Here is a 22428-nt window from a genome sequence, read left to right as displayed (position 1 = left end):
TCCAGCTCCCTGCCCGGCTCTCTCTACTGCTTTCTGCCCCACTTCCTGCCCGGCTCTCTGATCTCCCTGCCCGGCTCTCTGCCCCAGTCTTTGTTTCTTTCTCCCGGTCTCCCTCTCTGCCCGACTTTCTGCCCTACTCCCTGCCCCTCTGTGAGCTCCGCTCTGCCCCGCATTGGCCCCACTTTGTGCTCCCTCTCTCTGCCAGGCCATGGCTGCAGCAAACCCCGCGGAGCACCTGATGGAAGAGACCAGATGCTCCATCTGTCTGGACTACCACACAGACCCGGTGAAACGCAGTGCGGGCACAACTTCTGCCGGCCCTGCCTCGCCCGATGCTGGGCAGGAGTGGCCTCAAACTTCCCCTGCCCCGAGTGCCGAAAGGCGTCATCCAAGGGTGCCCTGAGCTCCAAACGGCAGCTGGCCAACATTGTGCAGATCGCCAAGGACTTCTGTCAGCAGGCGGCGCAGCTGCGGGTGGAGGGGGGAGTGCGGCCGGCACCGCGAGAAGCTGTGGCTCTTCTGTAGGAAGGAGGGGACGGCCATCTGTGTGGTGTGCAGAGAGGTCAAGGAGCACCGGTCCCATGAGGCTGTGCCCCTGGAGGAGGCGGCCCTGGAGTAAAAGGTAAGAGAACATTCACCCATCTCACGGTGTGCGACAGACACTTGCTCCATTCATCCATCCATCCATCTATCCACCCATCCTTCATCCATCCGCCCATCTGTCCTTCCATCCATCCATCTATCTACCCATCCATCCATCCATCCACCCAACTATCCGCTCACCTGTCTAGTAAGTAAAGACAGCCAAGGCACGGGGAGTAAACCTGATCTGTCCATCCACACACCATCCATTCATCCGCCCACCCGTCCAACCATCTGTCCATCCTCCCATCCATTCACCTTTCCATTCACCCATCCATACACTCACCCATGCACCCGCCCACCTGTCCATCCATCCATCCATCCACCCACCCACCCACCCAACATCCATTCATCCATCCATCTACTTGTCCACCCACCCACCCATCCACCTGTCCACCCACCCATCCACCTGTCCACCCACCCACCCATCCACCTGTCCACCCACCCACCCACCCACCTGTCCACCCACCCACCCACCCACCCACCCATCCATCTGTCCACCCACCCACCCACCCACCCACCCATCCATCTGTCCACCCACCCACCCATCCATCTACCTGTCCACCCACCCACCAATCCCCATCCACCCACCCACCCACCCATCCACCAATCCCCATCCACCCGCCCTTCCTCCAACCCAAACACCCACCCACCCACACATCCATCTTATTCCATTCGTCAACACATCATCACATTTCATCTATCCATCAGACACCCATTTATTCATAGCCAGCTCCATTCATCTATCCATCACCATATCATATCAATTCATATATCACTTTATTCATCCATCCCCACTCATCCACCCACCCATCCATCCATCTTATTCCATTTGTCCACTTGTTTCATCTATCCGCCAGGCACCTATTCATCCATCACCTTCTTACATTCATCCACCCATCACCCTACTGCATCCATTCATATATCACTTTATTCCGTCCATCCATCTCTCGGCCATTCATTTATCACCTTGTTTAGTTTGTATCTAGTTTATATTATGTTGGCTGCCATTGTCCGATGATTCGTGCTTGCATGGTTATGTAAATATTAGTTGCTGCTATTATCCCGTTGACTAGTACATAATTTATAGATCCTGGGAGGATGACAACCGAAGTCAGTCTCTGGGTAACTAGACAGTGATCTGCAGGTAGGACATAGATTTCTGCAGCTGCCACGTTACCCAATGGTACCTTATTTGTGTCTTCATGCTGCAAAGATTTTGCAGCTGATACTTCTATCTCTTTTTTTTAGGCCTCGCATACAGCTATCCGCGGTCTGAAGGCCAAAGCCTCTTGTGGACTATACCAACAAGCATTTGCAATGCAATAGGTCTTGCATTATTAAAGTTTGAGCTATTGGTGTTGCTTTATTTTTAGCAATGCCAATAGCTCAAACTTTAATAATGCGAGACCTATTGCATTGCAAATGCTTGTTTATCATGTTTTGATGGTGCATATATAATTAAGCCACAGAAATAAAATGGCAGTGAAGGTTCAAAATGTGGCCCTGATGACTAAATTGTGTTTCAAGGAAAGGCAAATTATGTGATTAAATGTCAATTATCTAGAAAGTTCTATCACATTGTTCCGTAGCTATTTTGATATGTTCACAAACTCCCCAAAAATAATTTCACTGTTTTAAATATATATATGTTTTATAAAGGAGATTATACACTTCCAGCAAATAACCTACTGGTTTGTCTTACATTAAAGTACTATATGCCATTTTCTTTACACTGCCCTTGTTACTACTGAAATAAAATACATTTTGTAAAACATTTACAACATTGCACTTGGTAGACCGCAATCCTGTATGTATGCGTTTGTAATAAAGGGTGTGCCTAATTTATTCGGTTCATCTATCATATTCTAAAACTTGTCTTCTGTTTGTTTTAGCCTGCAATTAGGGCACCTCTTGGAATTAAGAAACAGTCCCTTTATTGTGTTACAACTGGAATGTATGAAACCGGACCGTAAAAAGAGATTCAGTGAGTTTGAAATTCTTCTAAAGTCTTGGGGTCTGATGTATCAAAAGGTTTTACCCATTTGCTGCGGAGAAAATCTTTAATAAATAAAGTCCTCAACCCCCCTAATTGAAATAAATGATCTGCAAATTAATTTGTAAATAGTGTAACAAAACATCGGGGCAGATTTCGGAGAAACCATTATTTGCACCCGTTTGGCATTCCAAACGAATAAGAAACGCTCTTCTATAGTACATAAACTGGAAATGTTTTACCATGTCTAATTAAAGTTATCAGCTCTTGTAATGTCTGACTATAGCAATTAAGATCTGGGAGGTTACATTTTGCGAAGTTTTGTGTTTGGCCAGTTTAATGGCTTACAGATGATTTAAACCAGAAACAAGTGTTTTGGTCACAATCTGCAAATTATGGCCAAAGTTTGGTTTAGGTTTATGCAGCAGCTGCAATATATTCATATTTACTATGACATGACCATGAATACTATTCAATTCTGATTGGAACACTCCAGCTGTCGTCCTATATCAATCACCTAATTCATTGTATCACAAAAGTTGCTCCAATCCAGCAGCGTTAGAAAAATGTTCAGATTTAATAACATGAAGTAGCTCATATTGCTTCTGCTTAATTGACTGATTCGAAATGTCTTTTGGAATCTTCTGTCTTTCCAGTTCTCGCTCCTTTTTCTCCAACAGTTCTTTATGTTGTATATTCTGTTACAGCATTGTTGTCTCAACTCAGGGGCACCTGTGACTAGTACTTTGAACCCCCTTTTTCGTATTTAGTAGCACTTTAAATAAATAGGAACATAAAAGAGACAGTGAAGACATGCCAAAAACACCTTTTGTAAGTGCGATGGAAAAAAAAAATCAAAACCTCTTTAAAAAAAAAAAAGTGGAAAAAAAATCGGTTCTGGAAATATGCTTCCGGATATGTGAAGAGTCGACATTAATATACAACTTTGAACAAAGAACACCAATTATTCCTCCACATCTGAACGTATGTTCAAGTGTCACGCATCAGGCGTGACACTAGCGCATTTCCGTGTGGTAATGCGCATTACCGCACTGAAATGCATTGTCACGCATAATCGTAGTGTCTCAGCAGGTGTCTAAATGTGAAGTGCTACCACGGTAGTAGAAGCTGTGCTCCATTAGGTGAAGCAGCATGAGCCTGGTGCGCTGCTGGCAGCATGCAGTTGACAAACTGTGAGCTATCTGACCTCCGCCTGCTGCACACAACTGAAGCATTGCAAACTAATGTATGGTTTGTAGCAGGTGAAAACGGGAGTGGCGGCCGCGCCGTCCAGGGCTCAGCTGCAGCTTTCATTCTCACAGCTCTGCTCAGGAGGCTGAATCTTACTTGAAACAGGACGACCTCTTCAAACAGGCACTCTTGCGTCCGTCGTGCTATGCAGGCGTTGCTGTTTCTGCCTCGGCCCTGTTTATTAGTATGCAGTGTACTTCTCGTGACCCCAGTGCCTGTGGCAGCCTTTATCTACGCAGAGCTTCATGGAAAACTTGTCCGCCCATTTTCCTTACACATCTCGATTCTGCTGGAGAATAAATGCCTCTTGCGCAGACTGAAGCGCCTTGCATAATTTACTGTCGCTAAGGAACATCGCTTCCCTGAATCATTAACGACCTGGTTGAAGAGTGACCCTCGACTGAACCCAGCAGCCATCCACGATTCCTCTATGCCCATGGTGTTTTCCTCTATGGCGAACTTTCTAGAAGCCCCTGCATATGCCATCTCCCGAGAGACCGGTGTGTATGCCCATTTAAGTTTCTCGTAAAATAATTATGTCGCGCTTCTTATTCCTAAAAGGCACACCTATTTACCAATATTCATTTGTAGCGTCAAGTGCAAATCACTTGACAAAGCAAGTGGTCAATTAACCTCCGTACATCATCGTTAAGTGACGGTACTGTAATAACGTGAAGCCTGGACAGTACTTGAAGGGTTCAGATGCGTATTAAGCTTATTTCCAATAAAAATCCACCCTGTGACGTAAGTGTTCGCACCTCTGATAACCCCCAAGCGCATTGAAAGGAAATGGACTGATTTGCGCATATTGTCTATTTCTTGAAAGCCTTCTGTTAAAACGAATCCGGGGTTCAATTTAATCATCCCCTTTGGTCCTCATTTTACTGAACGGTTGGGCATCCGGACTGCCGCTGACAATTTTGCAATTAGGCATCCATTACTGCCTGGCATTAGGATTTTACTAACTGCAGAGGTGCAGAACTCTCCGCGTGGATATCCATAACAGTCTTACATGCACCCGAAAAGGACACTTGGAGGGATTCGAGATTGATTGGTAAAAAAACTCTGTAAAAGAAATAAAGCCTAAAGTGAAAGACAAACCTATTTTTGCCTTTCGTTTCCTTGTCCAAGCTGCCAAATCCTCAATGGAACAGTTAGTGAAGACCACTTGATAAGTTCTTGAACCTACCACATCTTCTCGTTTTTTTTCTTTCGGCGAAGCAGTTGCAATGGTTATTTATTTATTTTTTAAATCATTTTTTTCAATCAAATGTTACAAAAAGAAAACGAAAAAACAGAACATTTTTGCTACCTAAATGTTAGTCATATGCTTGCAATACAAAATGCAACTGTAGAATAAAAATAGCCATGGTATACAATTTACAAATAGGGCAGTGCTAGTGCTTTCTTGTAAGCAGGTCTAAAAAACAGGTATAACATCATCATTTTTTTTTTAGTTTTAGTGCACATGACAGGAAAATATTTCTATTGGTGCAAGAAAAAGATAATATTGACTTTTAATTACTGTAACCCGAGTGCATAGTTTTAAAAGTATAAGAAAGGGAACAAATATTGGCAAAGTAAGCTATTGGCCAACCATTCCTGGCACTAAAGTGCATATTTATTAGGTGGACGTTTGACAAGGTAAAATGGTATCATTGACCGTGCAGGAGAGCCTATGGCTGAAGTAAGCCGACCCAGTTACCCATGGTGTGAGTAGTGGTGGATGGAAGCCAAATGTAAATGACAGTCAAACACCTGAGTGGGCTCACACAAATACCCCGTATGCTTTTATTTACATTAGGCTGCTTCAGCTGTCTCTTGGTCAAACTTAAACAAACATTGGCAATGCAGCAGGTCTGGCTTATGAATAAAAGGGCATTTTGTGTTTTTGATGGGTTAAGACATTCAATAAGTCATCATGCATGCACTTTATCACTCATCGTTGCATGCATGCATGCATGCATGCTTCCATTCATCCATCAACTGAACCATTCTTTCATTCATCTGCAATAAAACACACACCAACTCAACAAAATATAAAAGATGGATTAAAAGAATACAGGTAGGAAAAATAAAACATGCTTCCCTGTAAACATGGCAGGCATATGCTTGCAATAATGAAAGTAAACATTATTCCCTTCGCTGCGGGGGTTAATTTCCCGCTGTGCTGGGGGGGAGGGGGGCGCGCACGGCGCCCGCATGCTCACGACGAGCTCAGCTCGTCATGAGGCATGGCGCTCCTGTGCTCATGACGAGCTCAGCTCGTCACAGGTGCATTACCTGCCGTGGAACGCTCAGCACAGCAGGGGAATTATCCCCGCATGCGAGCGTTCCACGGCTCATGACGAGCTGAGCTCGTCATGAGCACCGGAGCGCATGAGCTTAGAAGAGGTTTACAGCAGGTGGCCGTCTCTCAGAGAGTATTTAAATAGTCTGCTGTAGTCTTAAAGATCCAGCATGGCTGCTGCATTTAGAACCAACGTGTTGCTCATCTTGGGATGGTAAAACAAACTATGGACAACAGCATTCCATAAGGGTCTCCTCGTGTAGAGGAGGTGACCACAAGGGATGCTGCTCACTGCCGATGAAATGAGCAGCAGACAAGTGAGCCGTTAGCACTGACTGGAGTGCCATAGTATCCTCTTAAGAAACATTAAGAGTAGTAGCATGGAAAGTGGAACTATTAAAGGCTAAAATTGAACATTAAAGTACTGGCCAACCAGCCCTGACCCTGAAGTGCACTCATTATCTTTTGGATGTGCACATCTGATCAGAAAATGCCACTATTCAGAGGGTAAGAGAGCCAGTGCCTGATGTTAATTGAACCATTACCCTATGCAGTGCGCTATCATGGATGGAAGCATAGTGTAAATGACACCCAGACGGACCAGTGGCAGAGCAGAACTGACCCAAAGACCCTATGTGTATCTATATTTATATATAACACATGGGGTTATACAATCCCTGTATAAAAAGTTGTCTCAAATGTCTTTGTGAAGTTGTCTCAAATGTCTTTATATTTGCTACTTGTGACACATCCAGTCGCCGATTATAACGAAATGAAATCCGAACTGAAAGTTTCTGTAGCTAGTTGCTATCTTGTTTTGGAAGTGATCAGCGAGGGCATCGCAGAGTTCCTGTGAGTAGGGGATTGAGTTTTTGGTGACTGACAGGCAGGCAGGCAAATTCTTTGATAATGATGATGAGTTAATTGGTTTGGTTGGGCTGGTCTCTGTGCGGTGTGTGTGAGGGCCTTCTTTACTGCGGCTGTGAGCTGGCGGTGGTAGTTGTTGAGGGCCCCTTGGAGGTGGCATGGTCAGTGTTGTTCTTGTTGTTGCTCCTCACTGCGCTACACTATAACCTCAGCCCGTCATCACATTACACGATCATGCGCTGCTGACTTTGCTCTGTACGGATGAAGAATGTCCAAAAGTCACGCCACTAATGTCCTTGTTCTACACTGCTATGCTGAAGCTGCAACCCGATGCGCTACGCATAGGCGGGATGTCTCTATGATCTCTACACGTTGGGTGACTTCTCTTGGTCTTCATGCTGTTAGTATAGGGTGCTACTGTTGTTGTGTAATGAGTAAACGCAGGAAGCTCTGATGCACACGGCAATCTGTGTCACTTCGCTAAAGCTGGAAATGGAAGTTTTGTGTCTCGTCAAGAACATTCATAGATATCCCTATTATATCGTTCTCAAGTCCGTTGAGTTTTTTAAAATATTATTTTATTACTTTTTCTTCCTTCCTTTTGCCTTATTTACAGCGGATTCTCAGGTGTGTAATTCGTACACCGCAGTGACTCAGGTGTATATATCAAACACCAGTGAGGTTTTAGCCACTGGGTTACAATTTGTTTGGGGACAAGTATGTTATTGACCTTTGAATTACATGGGAAAAAAAGACAGGCTTACAAAGAGGCTCTCTAGGAACAATGTCTGTTTGATATTTGTGTCTGTCAATACTTATTATTTCTAAATCTCTCAGACTTTGCTACTTTTGTCTAATGCTGGAACACTATTTTGCTTTCACAGAGGTCTCTGTTTTGGGGTATGTTCTATTGACTATAGGGTACCACAATGCAAAATATAGTGCCTCCTCCTTTCTTCTTGACTTCCCCTGGGACTCTGATATCTACTGGTCTAAGTGGAATAACGTTTTTCTGCACTATGCCTGTGTTTGTGGTGCATCGCTGAGTGCTGAAAGAAAAACATCTTTACTTCTTCACTGTTTGGGGGCTGAGGGTCAGGAAGTATTCGAACATCTTCCTAACCCCAGTGCCGAAGAGTCTGTGTAATAATGCTGGATAAACATTATCTTCCAAAGGGCAGCACGATTTTGGAACAATACCAGGTTGGGAGAAGGTTCCGGCGGTCCCAAGAGTCAGTTGAAACATGCCACATATCTCCGTAAATTAGCTGCAGCGTGTAAGTTTGACAGCTTGCTGGAGGAATGCATCTGTGATCAATGTATGCTGGATACAGAAATAGAGAAGTTAAGGACGAGCTGTGGCAGAAAGATGATCCCATGCTGGATGAGGTACTCATGATAACGAAAAGGACTGAGCATTCCCTGGCATGTATAGAGAGGTGATAAAGAAGGATAGTAATAATGTGTTGGAAAAGCTCCAAAGTGTCAACAGAATGGTTTTGCAGCCAGATATGGACACTCTTACCTCATCCAGTCATGAATGGGTTTCAAGGGCAGGTGCTTCAGGTGCGCTATGGTGGGGGTTTTGGCCAAAGATAAGATGGGTCCTGCTCTGTCGACTAAGTGCTGATGAGGTGGCAAGGTTGGTAATTTTGTTAATCAGTGTTTGCTAAACAAAAAATCAAGCGTGCGAAGGAGGTGGTGTATGAAGGCTTGAGCTACTGTGCGTTCAATGAACTACATTGTCGTGAGGTGGTTCTGCAAGTGAGGTGTGCCAAAAGTGGTTGTCCGATAGATGATATAAAGGTTAATGAGTAGGCTGTGAGGATGCTTTTGGACTCTGATGCGAAAATCACCTTAGTCCCAAAGGGATGTTATGTCTCGTGCCAGTCGTCCAGGCGAAGAAGGCTTCAAGTGATATGAGACTGTGCGTAAATCTTAGGGCACTTAACAGGGCAGTGGTTGCTGATAAATACCCTCTCCCTATTGAATCGGAAATGTTGGCCAAGATTCAAATTGAGGTGCTATTTTCTACACTAAACCTCAAGGTAGAGTACAAGCAGATTTTACTTGATGAGAGGCCTTCCGATTTGACAGCCTTCAAAAAGCTGTTTGGCCTTTTCCAATTTACGCAACTTGCCTTTGGTTTGAATTCGTCAGCCTCCTTATTTCAGAGGGTTATAGAGAATGTCCTCGGGAGTCTTTGGTGTGAAAGTTTATCAGGATGACGTTCTAATTTATTGCTCCTCCCAATGGGAGGATGATGACCGGTTGAGGTCCGTTTTGGGCAGATTCAGAGTTAGGGCTAAGGGAGTTCAAGTACTTGTTCAATCTGCCTGAGATGGATAATTTGAGCCATAGTTTAGGCAAGGACGGTGTGAGACCCAAGGAAAATTTGGTGAAGACAAGTGAAAATCTTCCTGTGCCAGGGAGCAAGGATGACTTGACCACCTTCTTGGGTATGGCAGAATACTATAATAAGTTCATACCAGGGTTTGCTAACCGTAAATTAGTGCGAGTCTCAGTTTCTGGAGAAACTTCAGTACAAAGTTTCGACACATTGAGGCGTCCCATTGTCATTACTGATGCGAGTGCAAACAGTTTGGGGGCCGTCCTTAAGCAAGTTAGGGATGGTAAGGAAAAACTATCATGTTTTGATCCTGAGCCAGGCCATGAAAAATCTAAATTTTATCAGGTCGAGCTATTTTTAGCACCTGCTATTTAGCACCTACTAGTCACAAGTAAATTTAGGCTGGAAAGAAAAAGGTGTTCTGTTCATTCAGATAGTGAATGAGCAATAAAGATGCCATTAAATCTTGTTTTTATTTTGACAGATTTGCTGTATGTTCAAGGAAAGAGGTCAAATGTCAGTTTGTCTTTTAACTAATTGCTGCTTGGAAAATGAGATTTATTTTTCTCTCTCTTACTAGAGTTAGAGGTTTTTGTCAAGTGAGCTGTCTGAAGATATCAGTTATTTTTCTCTAACACATAACATTTAAATAAATAGCCTGTAAATTAATATTACAAATATATCAAAATATATTAGGAATTACAAAAGCAAATTTTTTGCAATTAAGAAGTGTGATGCAAACAAAGATTTAAATAGGAGCAAAACAAATCAGAATACTTTACTTGGTGTTGTCCAAATGACACATATTTGCAGAAACTCTGTTTCCAAACATATTATTTGTATGCTATATAGTTTTATTAGTAAAACTACATGCCAGTGGTAAACGTTTTAGGCCATTTCAATGTAAAATCTGCTGATTGCAAATGACAGTGTGCTACCACTTCATGCTTTAGTTATGTATTGATTAAAAGTGATAGTTTCTTAAACATGATTTGACCAACATTCCTGCCTCTCCCTGATGAAAATGCTGTTAATTAACTTAGAGGCAAGTCATGGGTATCCTATATGTGACTTTGTATTTTATATGGAAAAAAAGTTTAGTCTATTAAATCAAACACAAGGGTTTTTTGTACAGCAGACATGCTGATCTTTCACATTTTGAAGGTGCTCTCATATGTGATAATGAAGAAAATGCTTGGCTCGATGAATTAAATTATTTGCCCACAATAACATAATCTGAAACCAGTTTATGGGTCAAGAGCATTACAAATAGGTCGAGTAGATTATTTAAGTCACTAGACCTGCAGATCTAGTAACATTTTTGTGAGTTTTCAAGGCCTCTCTCCATTAGTTAGCCATGAGGCAAGATATTCTGTCATAGAGAAATAGGCCTTGTGCATATATTGGCCATTAAAAAATTAAAGAAGTTTCTCTGGGGGAGTGATTTTGTGGTAAGGTCCGATCACAAACCCTTAAAGTATGTTTTCAGCAAGAAGAGGTTGGATGACATTCCCTTGAGGATTTTGCAGGCGAATGGTAGGCTTACAAGATTATAGTTTTGAGGTGGCGTACATCCGGCATAGGGAACAGGGTGACAATTGCCTTTCTCGTCTGGTAGAAGCTTCAACAGATACTAAGGTCAGAGGTATAGTTGATGAGTGGGAGTTGGATGATTATAAGGTCTGCGAGGTTACCGAAGAAGTTGTCAGGGACGAAGAGTGGAAAGACATAATGAAGTCCGATAAAGATCTGTGTAGTCTGGTTGATATGGTTACGAGTGGCTGAAGTGAAAGGAGCAAATTGTGTGAGGAAGTTTGTAAATTTTGGAGTTTTAGGAATGAATTGTCGGTCAACGACGGTTTGCCCTGGAGGGGCACAAAACTAATTCCCACTGGAAATATCAGAGACAGGATAATTCATTTAGCACACCAGGGTATCTCTAAGACTAAGGAAAGAATTAGGCTGCATTTTTGGTGGCCGGACACTGATTTACAAGTTGAGCACCTGGAGAGAGATTGCATATAGTGTAGTGCTAATGAGAAGTTGTTCAAAGCCAGAGTACAACCTGTGGGAAACTCCTGAGCATGTTTGGCAGGAGGTGGCACTTGATATTTTGGGCCCAGTCACTAGCAGATCTGGTCAATGGTATGTTCTTGTTATTATGGATGCATTCTCCAGGTGGCCAGAGATTCTAGTCACATGAGGTATCGAGACCAAGGATGTTGTAGGTTTTCTGGATCATATTTTTAGTAGAGAAGGCTACCGGAGTGTATATTGACGGACAATGGTGTGCAACCTGTCTTGAAGGTTATGAAGGATTTCCTGACAAAAAGGGAGATCACACACACGAAATGTTCTGTCTATCATCCCGAAACGTACAGGATTATAGAGAGATTTAACAGGGTACTAAAGGAGTTCATCCAAATGGCGCATTCTTTCAAAGATGGGAGAGTGGAATTCATGGAGAGGGTGAGGTTGTATAGGCTCAAGCCTCACTCTGTTAGCAGAAAAGTACCTTTTGTTTTGTTCAAAGACCGGTAGCCTAAAGCAATCCTGTTTCCCTCTTGGATAAAAACAAGGTTTTATCAGGAAAGGTTGAGAAGGAGTCATGGAAGGATTCTCTGGACTTTAAAGTCTTGAGGAGGAAACATAATTTTTATATATGACATGTTGCTTCTGTGACTAAAGTGATGGTGCTGGACATCGTAAGGATGACATTTCCTCATAGATCGGGCATGGCTAATAGTCGACTCCTTTTGAAGTGGTGATGTTATTTTGGAATGCTGTTAAATTGGCTGACAACTCCCCCCCCCCCCCCCCCCCCCCATGAAGCTCAGTTTCATTTGTTGTTGAAAGTCTACTAAACAGGATCATTAGTATTTATTTATGTAATAATATTAAAGTTAAAAGAGTCCAGACTTCATATAATGTGATAAATATTGTGTATACTTCTTCTTAATAATAAAAACTTATATTTTGGCTAGCAAGCCATAAAAAGTCTACATACATAAAAACCAAATATAAACAAATTTCATACAATCTTCTTTTTACACAGATTAAAATTAATCAATATTGGGGGTGGGTTATTCCAATAACAGTTCATATCAGTTCTATGTACAGCTTTGTGTTGTAATGAACTAAATTAGACCTCTAGTGCAAATAACAATCTATAAGAACTTCTATACAGTTAAAATAATTATTTCATAATCAACTAATTCAGACAGTAAGACCTTAAAAAGTTAAAACGACCCAATACTAGTTAAGAACACTTAATGAATCTACTAACTCTTTTCTAACTGTTCAGTGCTCAAAATTACCAATTATCTAGAGCCTTCTTCCACTGGTTCCAAGGACAATACAGGTAGCAAGATACTGCAAACACTTTTTAGGTCTCGCACCTGCGACGCATTGCGAAGCGATGTCGCAGCGAGACCTATAGTCAGCGAGTCTGCTTTCAAGGAGACAGGAGATGGGCACGCGCAGCATGTCTCTAGTGTCTCTCTTCAATAGCCTTGCAGCTTCCCAGTAATGTGTAGCTCACATAAGTTTGCATACTGCTATCAACCATTTCTTACGTGCAATTTTATGTAAGGGACAGAAAAACAAGAAATGCTCTTCCGATTCATCAATGTTTAGACAGCTTGGGCAGAAGTTAGAATTAGGAGGTGGACCATTTCAAAGTGTGAACTCTCAGAGGGAGTAAGCCCCATCTAAGCCACATCTAAATTGTTCATATAAACATTTAGAGTGGAAGGGGTGTATTCTATCCATTTAGGGCTCTGGTCTTGGTAAACACTTATGGTTCAGAAACTTTCCAGTTATACTACTCTCCTGGTGGTCTCTCCAGGTTTGCTTCAAGATTTCTTCCCGATACTTTCTGTGCGTCCCCTTTAGCAATCAGCTCTGGTGATGTCCATAGTTCGCCCAATCCTATTTTGTATGTTCTTTCTTTTAATACCTTCAGCCAGGGGGTACTCGGATCCTTGTCAAGAGCCAGCAGATCCTTTACAGATTCCCTGTATATTACTAGTTCTTGAGTAGACCAGAATCTAATCTAGTATAGCAAAGGTTTAATTAAAATGATTAGATGTAGCATTGGAGATCTCACTGTTACCGGACCCAAAGAGATGCCTCTTAAATATATGGGAACCTACTGATCTGTCCAGATACGGTCAACTTTGGGTCACAGTGGGTTTGATAGTGGCAAAACGTGATATTGCACAGCGATGGGGTTCGGCAGAAGTGCCAACAAAGACGCAATGGTGCCTGAACATGGATAGGGTTATGGTCACAGAACGGGCAGTGTACTCTAATCGAGCCTGTCCGGGGAAGTGGAACAAAATTTGGACCAAGTGGAACGTGTACAGAGGGGAGATATGTGATCCCCTGCCGGAGGAAGACCAGGAGGTGTCAGATGGGGAGGGTGAGGAGGATTGAGGATTTTCACAGAGTATGATGGGGAGGGGAGCCATAGACCTTGGGTTTCATCAGATTCGACAGAATAGTATAGTGGGATGACTGGAGGGGGTTACTGGAGAGTAGGGATCGGCGAAGCCTGAATATTCACAATAACATGCATTTCAGGCAGTGTTGGAGGGACGGGGTGGAGTTTAATGGGGGAGCGTTTCATGACTCAGTTGAACACGACCGATCTCAAACCAAACATGACCACAATGTAATTCCTTGAGTTTCTTTTGTTTTGTTGTTGTTTATGTAAAAACAGAAAATCAAGAACCAGTACGGATTGACATTATAATGAATACAATGTGCCTCTTCATCGGTGCAGTTACAATGGTGTTTAAAATGACTGACATTCTGTCATTACCTTGATGATACTGTGTGATGATTGCAAGATCGTTCTAGCGGCCAGCCCGTTGGGTTGTGGGCCATCGGCTGTGTAAATTTGAAGGTGCAATAAAGGTTTTTGAGAAAAAAAAAAAAAGGATTAGCTGTATTGGGTTTAAGGCTAGCCCCATATCTCGGTTCCATAGATCGCTGATGTTACCACTGAGGCTCTGTATACGGTGATAACAGGGGACACTGCACCCCCTGATGCAGCCCTATATTTCCTCCCTATTGCGGAGGCTTTCTGGTGTAGTGTGGCTTTGCTTTCTTCCAACTGGGCCCCCCATGATTGGTTATTCGTTAGTCTGACACCCAAATAATCGAAGTGCAAGACTTTTTCTAGGGGCACCCCTTCGATTGTCACATTCCCTCCATATGTTCTATGGGGATTTATGGTCATGAATTTAGATTTAGTTGGATTCAGTTCTAAACCCCTTTCTTCGCAAAAAAGTAACAAAGGCATTCAGTTCTGATTGGAGCCCCATTGGAGTTCTCAAAATTAGTAGGGTGTCGTCCGTGAACATCAAGATCTGGGTAGACACTTCTGCTAATGCAGGGGCATCATGTTTACGTTCCCTCAGCTTTCTCACTGCTCCGTTGATATATAGGCAAAAAAGTGTAGGGGCAAAAACACACCCTTGCCTCACCACTTGTATAATATCAATCCTGTCTGTCAAGCCCCATGCGCTCTACCATCTCACCTTTGCGTAGGTATTTGCATGGAGGGCTTTCAATATTCTTGATAAGTCTGAGGGGATACCATAACCATCCAGAACTTTCAATAGAGTTTCCCTTGGACCTAGGTCAAATACCGCTCTCAGGTCAATGAAAGCGATATCTAGGTGGTCATGCCTCAGGAGGACATATTTCCAAGATATCACCTTGAAGCCGAGGACCTGGTCCAAGGTACTAATCTTTGTTCTCAACCCTGCTGGTGCATCTTCTAAAATGTTATTCTGTTCACCTGCCTACAGAAAATCTTTTGTGTGTTGTCCAGCAAGCCTATAGGTCTATAGTCTATTTCTTAGTTGTATCACATACTCTATATCACTGTTCAAAGACTTATTGGCCAAGATGACTATGCAGTAAGAATTGACCTGGAGGGAGGCTGTGCTCCTCCACCAGCTGATCAAATGAGAGAAAGTGGCCTTCGGAGAAGAGATCACCCAGTGTGAGCATCGAGTATTTCGTCCAGACCTTCAGCTTGCCGATAGTATAGAATCCCGGGTCTCAGGGTAATCCGACTACAGGTAAGGTTGGAGCATATATTGAGGAGCCATGGAAGAGGCGATGTATCCGGGTCCTACTGACACTGTAAGAGCCATGGTGAGTGGGGTAGTGCCTTCGGTGCAGGCCTCTCCTAGAGAGCGTCCTCCAGTTTAGTGGGACAGCCATTAGAGTTGGGCTGCTAGATAGTGTGCTGTGAATGATTGGGCACTCAGACTTCCCCTGTCCTTCAGGAGTTGCAACTTTGTGGGGGCCACCCAGCAACGCTTGTGGCTCCAGATGAGGGTGCAATGCAGGGTGTCTAGCTCCTTAAAAAGGGAGCTCGGTGGGACTGCTGGTAAGTTTGTGAAGTAGTATTATCTTTTTCGTTAGGACAATCTTGGCTATGTGGCCAAAGGGAAGGACTGCCAGAAGTGTATTTGCTTCCCAATTCACGCTAGAGATTTGCGGTTGTTCCCCTCGTAGAGGTCTGCGGGAGTGTGGTAAAGGTAGACCACTAGATATCGGATCGCCTTAGTGCGCCAGTGAAGGCGAGCATTCCCTAAGTGCACCTCTCGCAGTTGCAGGTCCAGGTAAAGGGGGTAGATGGCAGATTTCACCCTTGTTTACACGAAGTCCTGCGGCTGAGGCATAGTCAGTCAGGTGTCCCGTAAGGGTGACAGGTCAGTTGTTACTTTACGTAAGTACTGAGCACTTCGTCCATGTAGAGTGATATAGCTGGCGTCCTATCTGTGAAAGGAATGCCCCATGTCTGGCCCTCCTTGCGAAGTCATATGGCTAGTGGCTCCATTGCGAGCATGAATAGCAATTGGGCAACACTATCTCGTCCTGCAACCGACAGGGAAAGGGGTTCAGGATGAGGCGGCCCAGGCAGACCTGGGAGGTGGGTTTAGAATATGAGAGTCCAGTGTATACTGGAAGTTTGGGCCCAGTTCCCATGCGTTTGAGGATTGTTAATAGATAGTGCCAGGTTAGAGTGTCAGATTCCTTCTATTGGTCCAGGATGAGGCAGGCCTTTGGTGGGAATTGTTCATTAACCTGATCCTGCACATGGAAAAGACGACTGATGTTTTGGGAGGTGCTGCGGCTCAGACGTATTCATTTTGGTCAGTATGTATGAGCTTCAGGTGTATTTGAGCATATCTGTTGGCTAAGATCTTGCCTAAGATTTTATAATCTGCCCCAAGGATGGCAGTGGGCCTATAGGTTGTCAGTTGCTTGGGGTCTTTGTCCTGTTTTGGAAAGGAGACTAGAAGGGTTTCCTGTAGAATGTGGAAGCTTGCCAGAATATCAAGCAACCTCATACATTTCTGCTAGGTAGGGGACCAGATTGGATGAGTAGGTGGGGTAATTTTAAAGACCGTCCACATTGGTGGGCGGTACTGCGGCGTCTAAAGAGAGCCTAGTGGAGGCTGAAATGTATGGAAAGGTGATATCCTATAGGAACGCGCAGAGTGGCCTGTTGTGTGGTGCCCGATATATGGAGGAATAGTAATCATAGAAGGCCAGTAGAATGACATTGTGTGCGAGCGGTGAGGCCCGTGGGGGTATTTTCTTCTGTGATAGGGCGTGTAGGGGAATCCGGACAGACTAGCAAGACCAGGAGTCTGCCGGATTTATCTCCCTCTCTGTGAACCTTGGCTGCGTGTGCCCCGAAATTGTTACGACACAGGTGTTACAGAAGGGTTTTGTATGTAGTCTTTGCTTCTGCTAGCTGCGAGGTGAGTGCAGGGTTGCTATCTGCTGCTTTACCCAGTACGGCTACAGAACTAGAGGGTGTTTTGGAGCATATGCTATGTGTTGTAAGTGGATTGTGGATGCCATCAGAGTGTAGAGATTTGCAGTGTATGAAAGTGATCCAATTTGTGTGTAGTGGTGTGATGATGCAGCGTAGGATATAGTAAGCGTGCCAGTGTGATTGAGGCTTTGCGGGGATGAAAGAGATAAAGGGTTGTTTTATGAGTAAGCTCTAGGAATTGATGAGAGTGTGGGGTCTGATTGTAGAATGCAATCAATAAGAGTGAGTGCTAAGAGCCTGGTTTTAGAGCACGTCTTCTTTTTTCATTGTGGCATCCAGGAGTGTTTCTTGAACGGTGTGTGAGGTGTTGTGTGGCATTGTTAGGCATTCTACTGTTGTAAAAGGTGGAGTATTATGTAGTGGTGCTGGTCTGGCTTCACCTTGCAATACTCTCACAGTAACCTCCAGATGGTCCTTGGATTCACAGTAAAATAATTGTTAGCTCAGTCCTGGTAGAGTGGCAAAGATCAGACAGGCTTTACTAGAGGAACTGATGGTAAGCATTTCAGAGTACCAACATGGATGATAAGCAATTCGACTCAAAAGCCTTCTGACACCAAGTTATGAACATAAAGCAGATTTTTTAATTAATTGAGACACCAAAAAAAGGTCAATCGGTTAGGTATAACCAGCGTTATGGATTTTAGAAGCAAAATTAAATCTGTGCAAAACAGTACTGCAACACTTTTTCATTGTGGTCGATGGTAAAGAGCCCTGACGTCAATCGGAACCCAAGAAGGGGTAGGTGATGCAGGTCCAAGTACCAAGCTATGACAGTCAGTTCGATTTTACCTGGCTTGAGAAGCCAGGTGCAGAGTTGTCAAACCTGTTTTTAGTGCTGAAGCTTGAGCCACCGCAGGGGAGCTAGTTTTACCCCTTACACAGTGCTGATGGGGAACCAGGTGCAAAAGTTCGACATTGGATGAAGGTTTTGCGAAGTTTACTGGAGGTGCATCCTCGAGTAAAGGGGGTGGTTTCCGGACTGGTGACCAACAAGCTGTTGCAGCGGAAATCTCAGCGGAAATCTCAGCAGAAAGTTAATTTGACATCTGGGGAGAGCAGTAGCTGCCTGAAACGTGCTGGAGGTCAGAACTACGTTTCCTACAACGCACTGGACCACCTACTTTTGGACGATCCCTCACAGGGCCTGTTGGCCAGCGAATCTTTGGTTCTGGTGTGTTGTTTTTACCTGTGGTGTGTAAGGGACTAGTGCCACTACTCCAGGTGAGTCTGGAATTGCCTTTGGCTCTCAAATGGGTCCCTTGGTCTGTGGGAACTGAGTTTTGGTCCAGGAAGAGTCGCAGCTCCAAGAAGATTGCCACAGGTACAGAGTATCACGCCTTTGCTTTGTGCAGATCTGTTGTGGCAGACACGGTCTCCTCTTTCTCCTTTGTTGCAAGTCAGATCAGAACATAGGTTCTGAAGTCAAGAGCGGCTCTTAAATCCTAGATTTAAGGGCATTAGGGATGTGCGTGCAAGTGGACAAATGGCTACTAGCCCCAGCGAGTAATCAGCCTCGAGGTGACCAAATCTGGGGTGTGTGTCACCTTTTCTACCTAGAACCCTCTAGTCTACCACTTTTAAAAATGGCAGAAGTCTTCCTCAGCTGTACAGACCGGGTAGCCCACCTTAAAGGTGTGGATAGCCTTCTGGAGTGTGTACACCTCCTGAATACCCAATTGTCCCTCCTGCCAGGCTGCATATGTACCTGGGGCAGAAGGAAGGCTGTCTCGTCGTTTGGGAGGCAGCCTGGTTGCGTATCATAGGTGGTGAAAGCTCTGAAGCCCGCTTCCTTGATGTGCCACTTTACTAGTCATCCTATTGGGGAGGGAGGTGTGACCTCCCTTCCCTCAAGACCTTTGTTTCAGACTCCTCGCAGAGTTCACACCTCGTGGCAGGGGGGCCAGATTCCTGTCTTGGTGGCAGCAGCTGCGGTAGACAGCCATAACATAGGAGAGTCTGGGGAAACCAAATGGGCATCCTCTAAGGTAACCACCTAGTTGAATGCCACATCGTCCTTGACAAGAGATTCCTGTCAGTGGTGATGAGGCACATTGTTTGATGCCAAACATGTCATGGTTCGGCGGTACCGTAATGGAGGTGGCTACCTAGAGTTTGCCCGGGTGCCAGCCCATGTTATCCTATGGAGCGTCTATCACGTATAGTAGCCTTTAATGGTAAAGACCACTGTTGGGACATATAATCTTGCACTTTCATGGCCACACCTTTAATATAATGCACCCTGCCTCCTGGGCTCAGGAGGCCCTCCTTAGGGGTGAAAGGCATATATTAAAAATGGTGCATTGACTTTCCCACATTTGCAGAGGTGAAAGTGGAGTTCAAGCAGTTTGTACTGCCCCTTACAGCCCGGTAATGTGCGGGCGCCGAGTGTTCCTGCCAGAGGAGACCTCCCTCGACAGGCGAGGTGAGCACTCTCGAGGATTGGTAACTCTGACGGCACCCATGGTTGATGGTGCCGACCTTGCATTCATTTACGTCATTTACTGAGACTTTGAGTCGTTTTCATAAACACATGTGGGGCAACTGTTTTTTACCACCCATGCTAGACGAGCTGATGTAGTTTGTGCCATTGTGGGGTTTCCTCTAGATTTTGACAATGATATCTCATTAGGGGGGTTACCCTATTGAGTAACCACCTGTGCCTTGAGTGTCTCGCATGCCAGTTCTGTTGTTTTTATGTGTAATCGATGTGCACACAGCGGTGGCACATTTTATGACATCAAGTTGTTACTGATGTACATATATTTTTTGCCTCACTATGTTCTCTTTCCCTAGGTATTGAACAGGAGCGGTATACACAATGGAGCTATGGCCAGACTATAGGTATACTACCTTACCGCCCGCCCTGTTAAATTTAGAGGGTATTTTATTTTAATTCACGTGCACTTCAATTTTATAGTATTGGTCCTGATGAAGCGCGAACAACCCTTAAGGCGACGAAGGCGCGAAACATGTTGGCCCAGACCCATGACCTTCTTGATTCCAGGGGTTAGTATGCCTACAGGAACAAGATTTTATTTAGCAGCTTAATCTGCTATGGGTATACAAATGAGACATCTGTTGCATATTTACTCCCCGTTTGTTAACCCAATTTTTACTTTGCACACACTTTTTTTACCCTCATTGGACCCCCACCCCACACACCCACATGCACCATCCGGCTGTCCTAAAAAGATCTCCGATAAAGAGACCCTTCGGGGGACCCGTAAGGAATTGCAGCGCCGGCCCTACGAGGAGCAAACACCCGATGCTGAAGCATGACACCCCCAGGGGTGTGTGAGGGCAACAGAGGACAAAAGATGTTTTGTCACTTTTTGGGTGGGTCCGTTGTACCTGGGGTACTTTTTTCCTTTTTCTTTCTTTCCTTCTCAGCACACGGGTGACTATTTGCACCCCTACGTTTCGGGTGACTATTCGCACCCGACGTCAAGCAACAGTGTCCCTATTGTGGTTTGGACCTTTTCAGAACTTCCAGATTCTACTGGGAATTAAGAAATCTGGATTTTCCCAGAAAAAAAATGTGCGACAGGCTTGGACTTCCTACTGAAGGTTTTGCTCAACCTAATGTGCTGCTTATGCGAATTCAGTGCTTCTATGTATATGTCATCACAGGTATGGAATACAAGGTCTCTTGTTGATAGACTACAGGGGTGTGGAATTTAAATAAAATACCTACTTGTCCATGGGGCAGGTTGCTTCTTAAATCTACATGTCCTGGAACAAAATCCACTGGCCCCTTTGGTGCAAGTAGTGCTGCAACAGATTATGGCAGCAATCTCATATAAGAGCTCTGATATAGCCACTCTGATTATGCCAGGGCTCATACCATAGTATTGTTTGAATACTTGCCACAGTAGTTACTGGGACTGAACAAAACTACTTTGTGTGCAGATTTTCTCCTTCTGAAAGAGCAGAATGCTGTCACTCACAGTGAAGCCAGCTGATAAAGGGAGAGAGACAGAATTTTAATAAACACTAAAGGTCACATCGACGCCAGAACAAATTAGGAGCCCAATTATCAAAGAAAGTCTCAAATGTGAACTCATGGTATATGTCCTTGCATTAAGTGCAGCTACACAGCATTCATGAATTCCCAAGAATTTACAGAAGTATGACAAGAAATAGTGCTCCTAGAAAATATTTGTGAACTGCATTTTAGACCACAAATTTTTTTTTTGCTTTTGCCAATGTTTGTTATAATGGCAAGGGCCCGGCAGCTCCCACACCAATAAGGCTTTACAAAAACCATTCCAAATCAAGTCACACATTCACAAAACTAAAAAGCTGACCACCAATTTCAGACCTACTGGCTTTGCCAATGCTTGTTTATTTTTCTCTTCTCATAATCGTATTGAAATTGGTTACACTGATTTTCCAATATGAATATTTTTGGGAACTACTAGCATGCATCAACACATGTCACTAAATGATGCTGAAAAGAAATGGTACCTGGAATTTTACAGTAGTATAGCAAAATGTTTTTTTTTCCTGCTGTCATTTTTTTATGAACATTTTAAAATATTACCTCAACGGCATACAGTGCCCTTCCCTGTTCCGTAATGTTGTACTGCAAACTGGCAGCGAAAGGGTTTGTGCTGTAAGGGGTAGGGCCTACTTGTCCCAAGGACAAAATACACATGAAAACTTGTTGTCCTTGAGCCCAAACAATATGTCCTTGGCGTCCCGAGCTATAGGAATTCCATATCCCTGCAGACTTCAAATCGCTTGATCAAACAGCAGCAAACTCTCATTCTCCTGAACATTCCATGTGTATGCTGATAAGCTGCTTCGTTCTGCTTGCACTCCCATGAAGAACCTATGAAGACCTGCTGTTTAAAAGCCCACTGCATCTTATTGACTTTTACTAATGCCCAGATGAGACTCTGCTCTCATCTGCTATACAAATGCCACAGAACTTGCATTCTGAATTCTCTGCATGTAAAGAATATGCAATTATTTGTTTTCTGAATTGTATTGCATCCCACTTCACGGTCTTTCTAATGTCCTGTCCCCCCCTCCCGACCCATTCATATTATTATCTGTACCTCCTTGTTCTTCCATCACGTGAGGCTATATATATATATATATGTTAGAAAGGGTTCCCCACTCAATAAGTCCCATATATATATATATATATATAT

At 43.9% G+C, this 22428-nt stretch overlaps 1 protein-coding gene across 4 annotated transcripts in view; it reads left to right on the top strand.

The window, feature by feature from the left end:
* Nucleotides 1-22428, top strand: part of CTDSPL (CTD small phosphatase like) — a 437200-nt gene that overhangs the window by 75857 nt on the left and 338915 nt on the right. For 2 of the 4 annotated variants that reach the window (XM_078665278.1, XM_078665279.1), the window contains exon 2: nucleotides 2538-2629. The exons of the other annotated variants lie outside the window; for them this stretch is intronic. In XM_078665278.1, the coding sequence (XP_078521404.1) occupies nucleotides 2602-2629 (28 nt within the window). In that variant the 5' untranslated portion in view covers nucleotides 2538-2601. The remainder of the gene's footprint in view (nucleotides 1-2537; nucleotides 2630-22428) is intronic. 4 annotated transcript variants of the gene reach the window in all.

The sequence above is a fragment of the Lissotriton helveticus genome, chromosome 10 (assembly GCF_964261635.1).
Source record: "Lissotriton helveticus chromosome 10, aLisHel1.1, whole genome shotgun sequence".
Lineage (NCBI taxonomy): Eukaryota > Metazoa > Chordata > Amphibia > Caudata > Salamandridae > Lissotriton > Lissotriton helveticus.
This window is presented reverse-complemented; position numbering and strand designations above follow the sequence as displayed.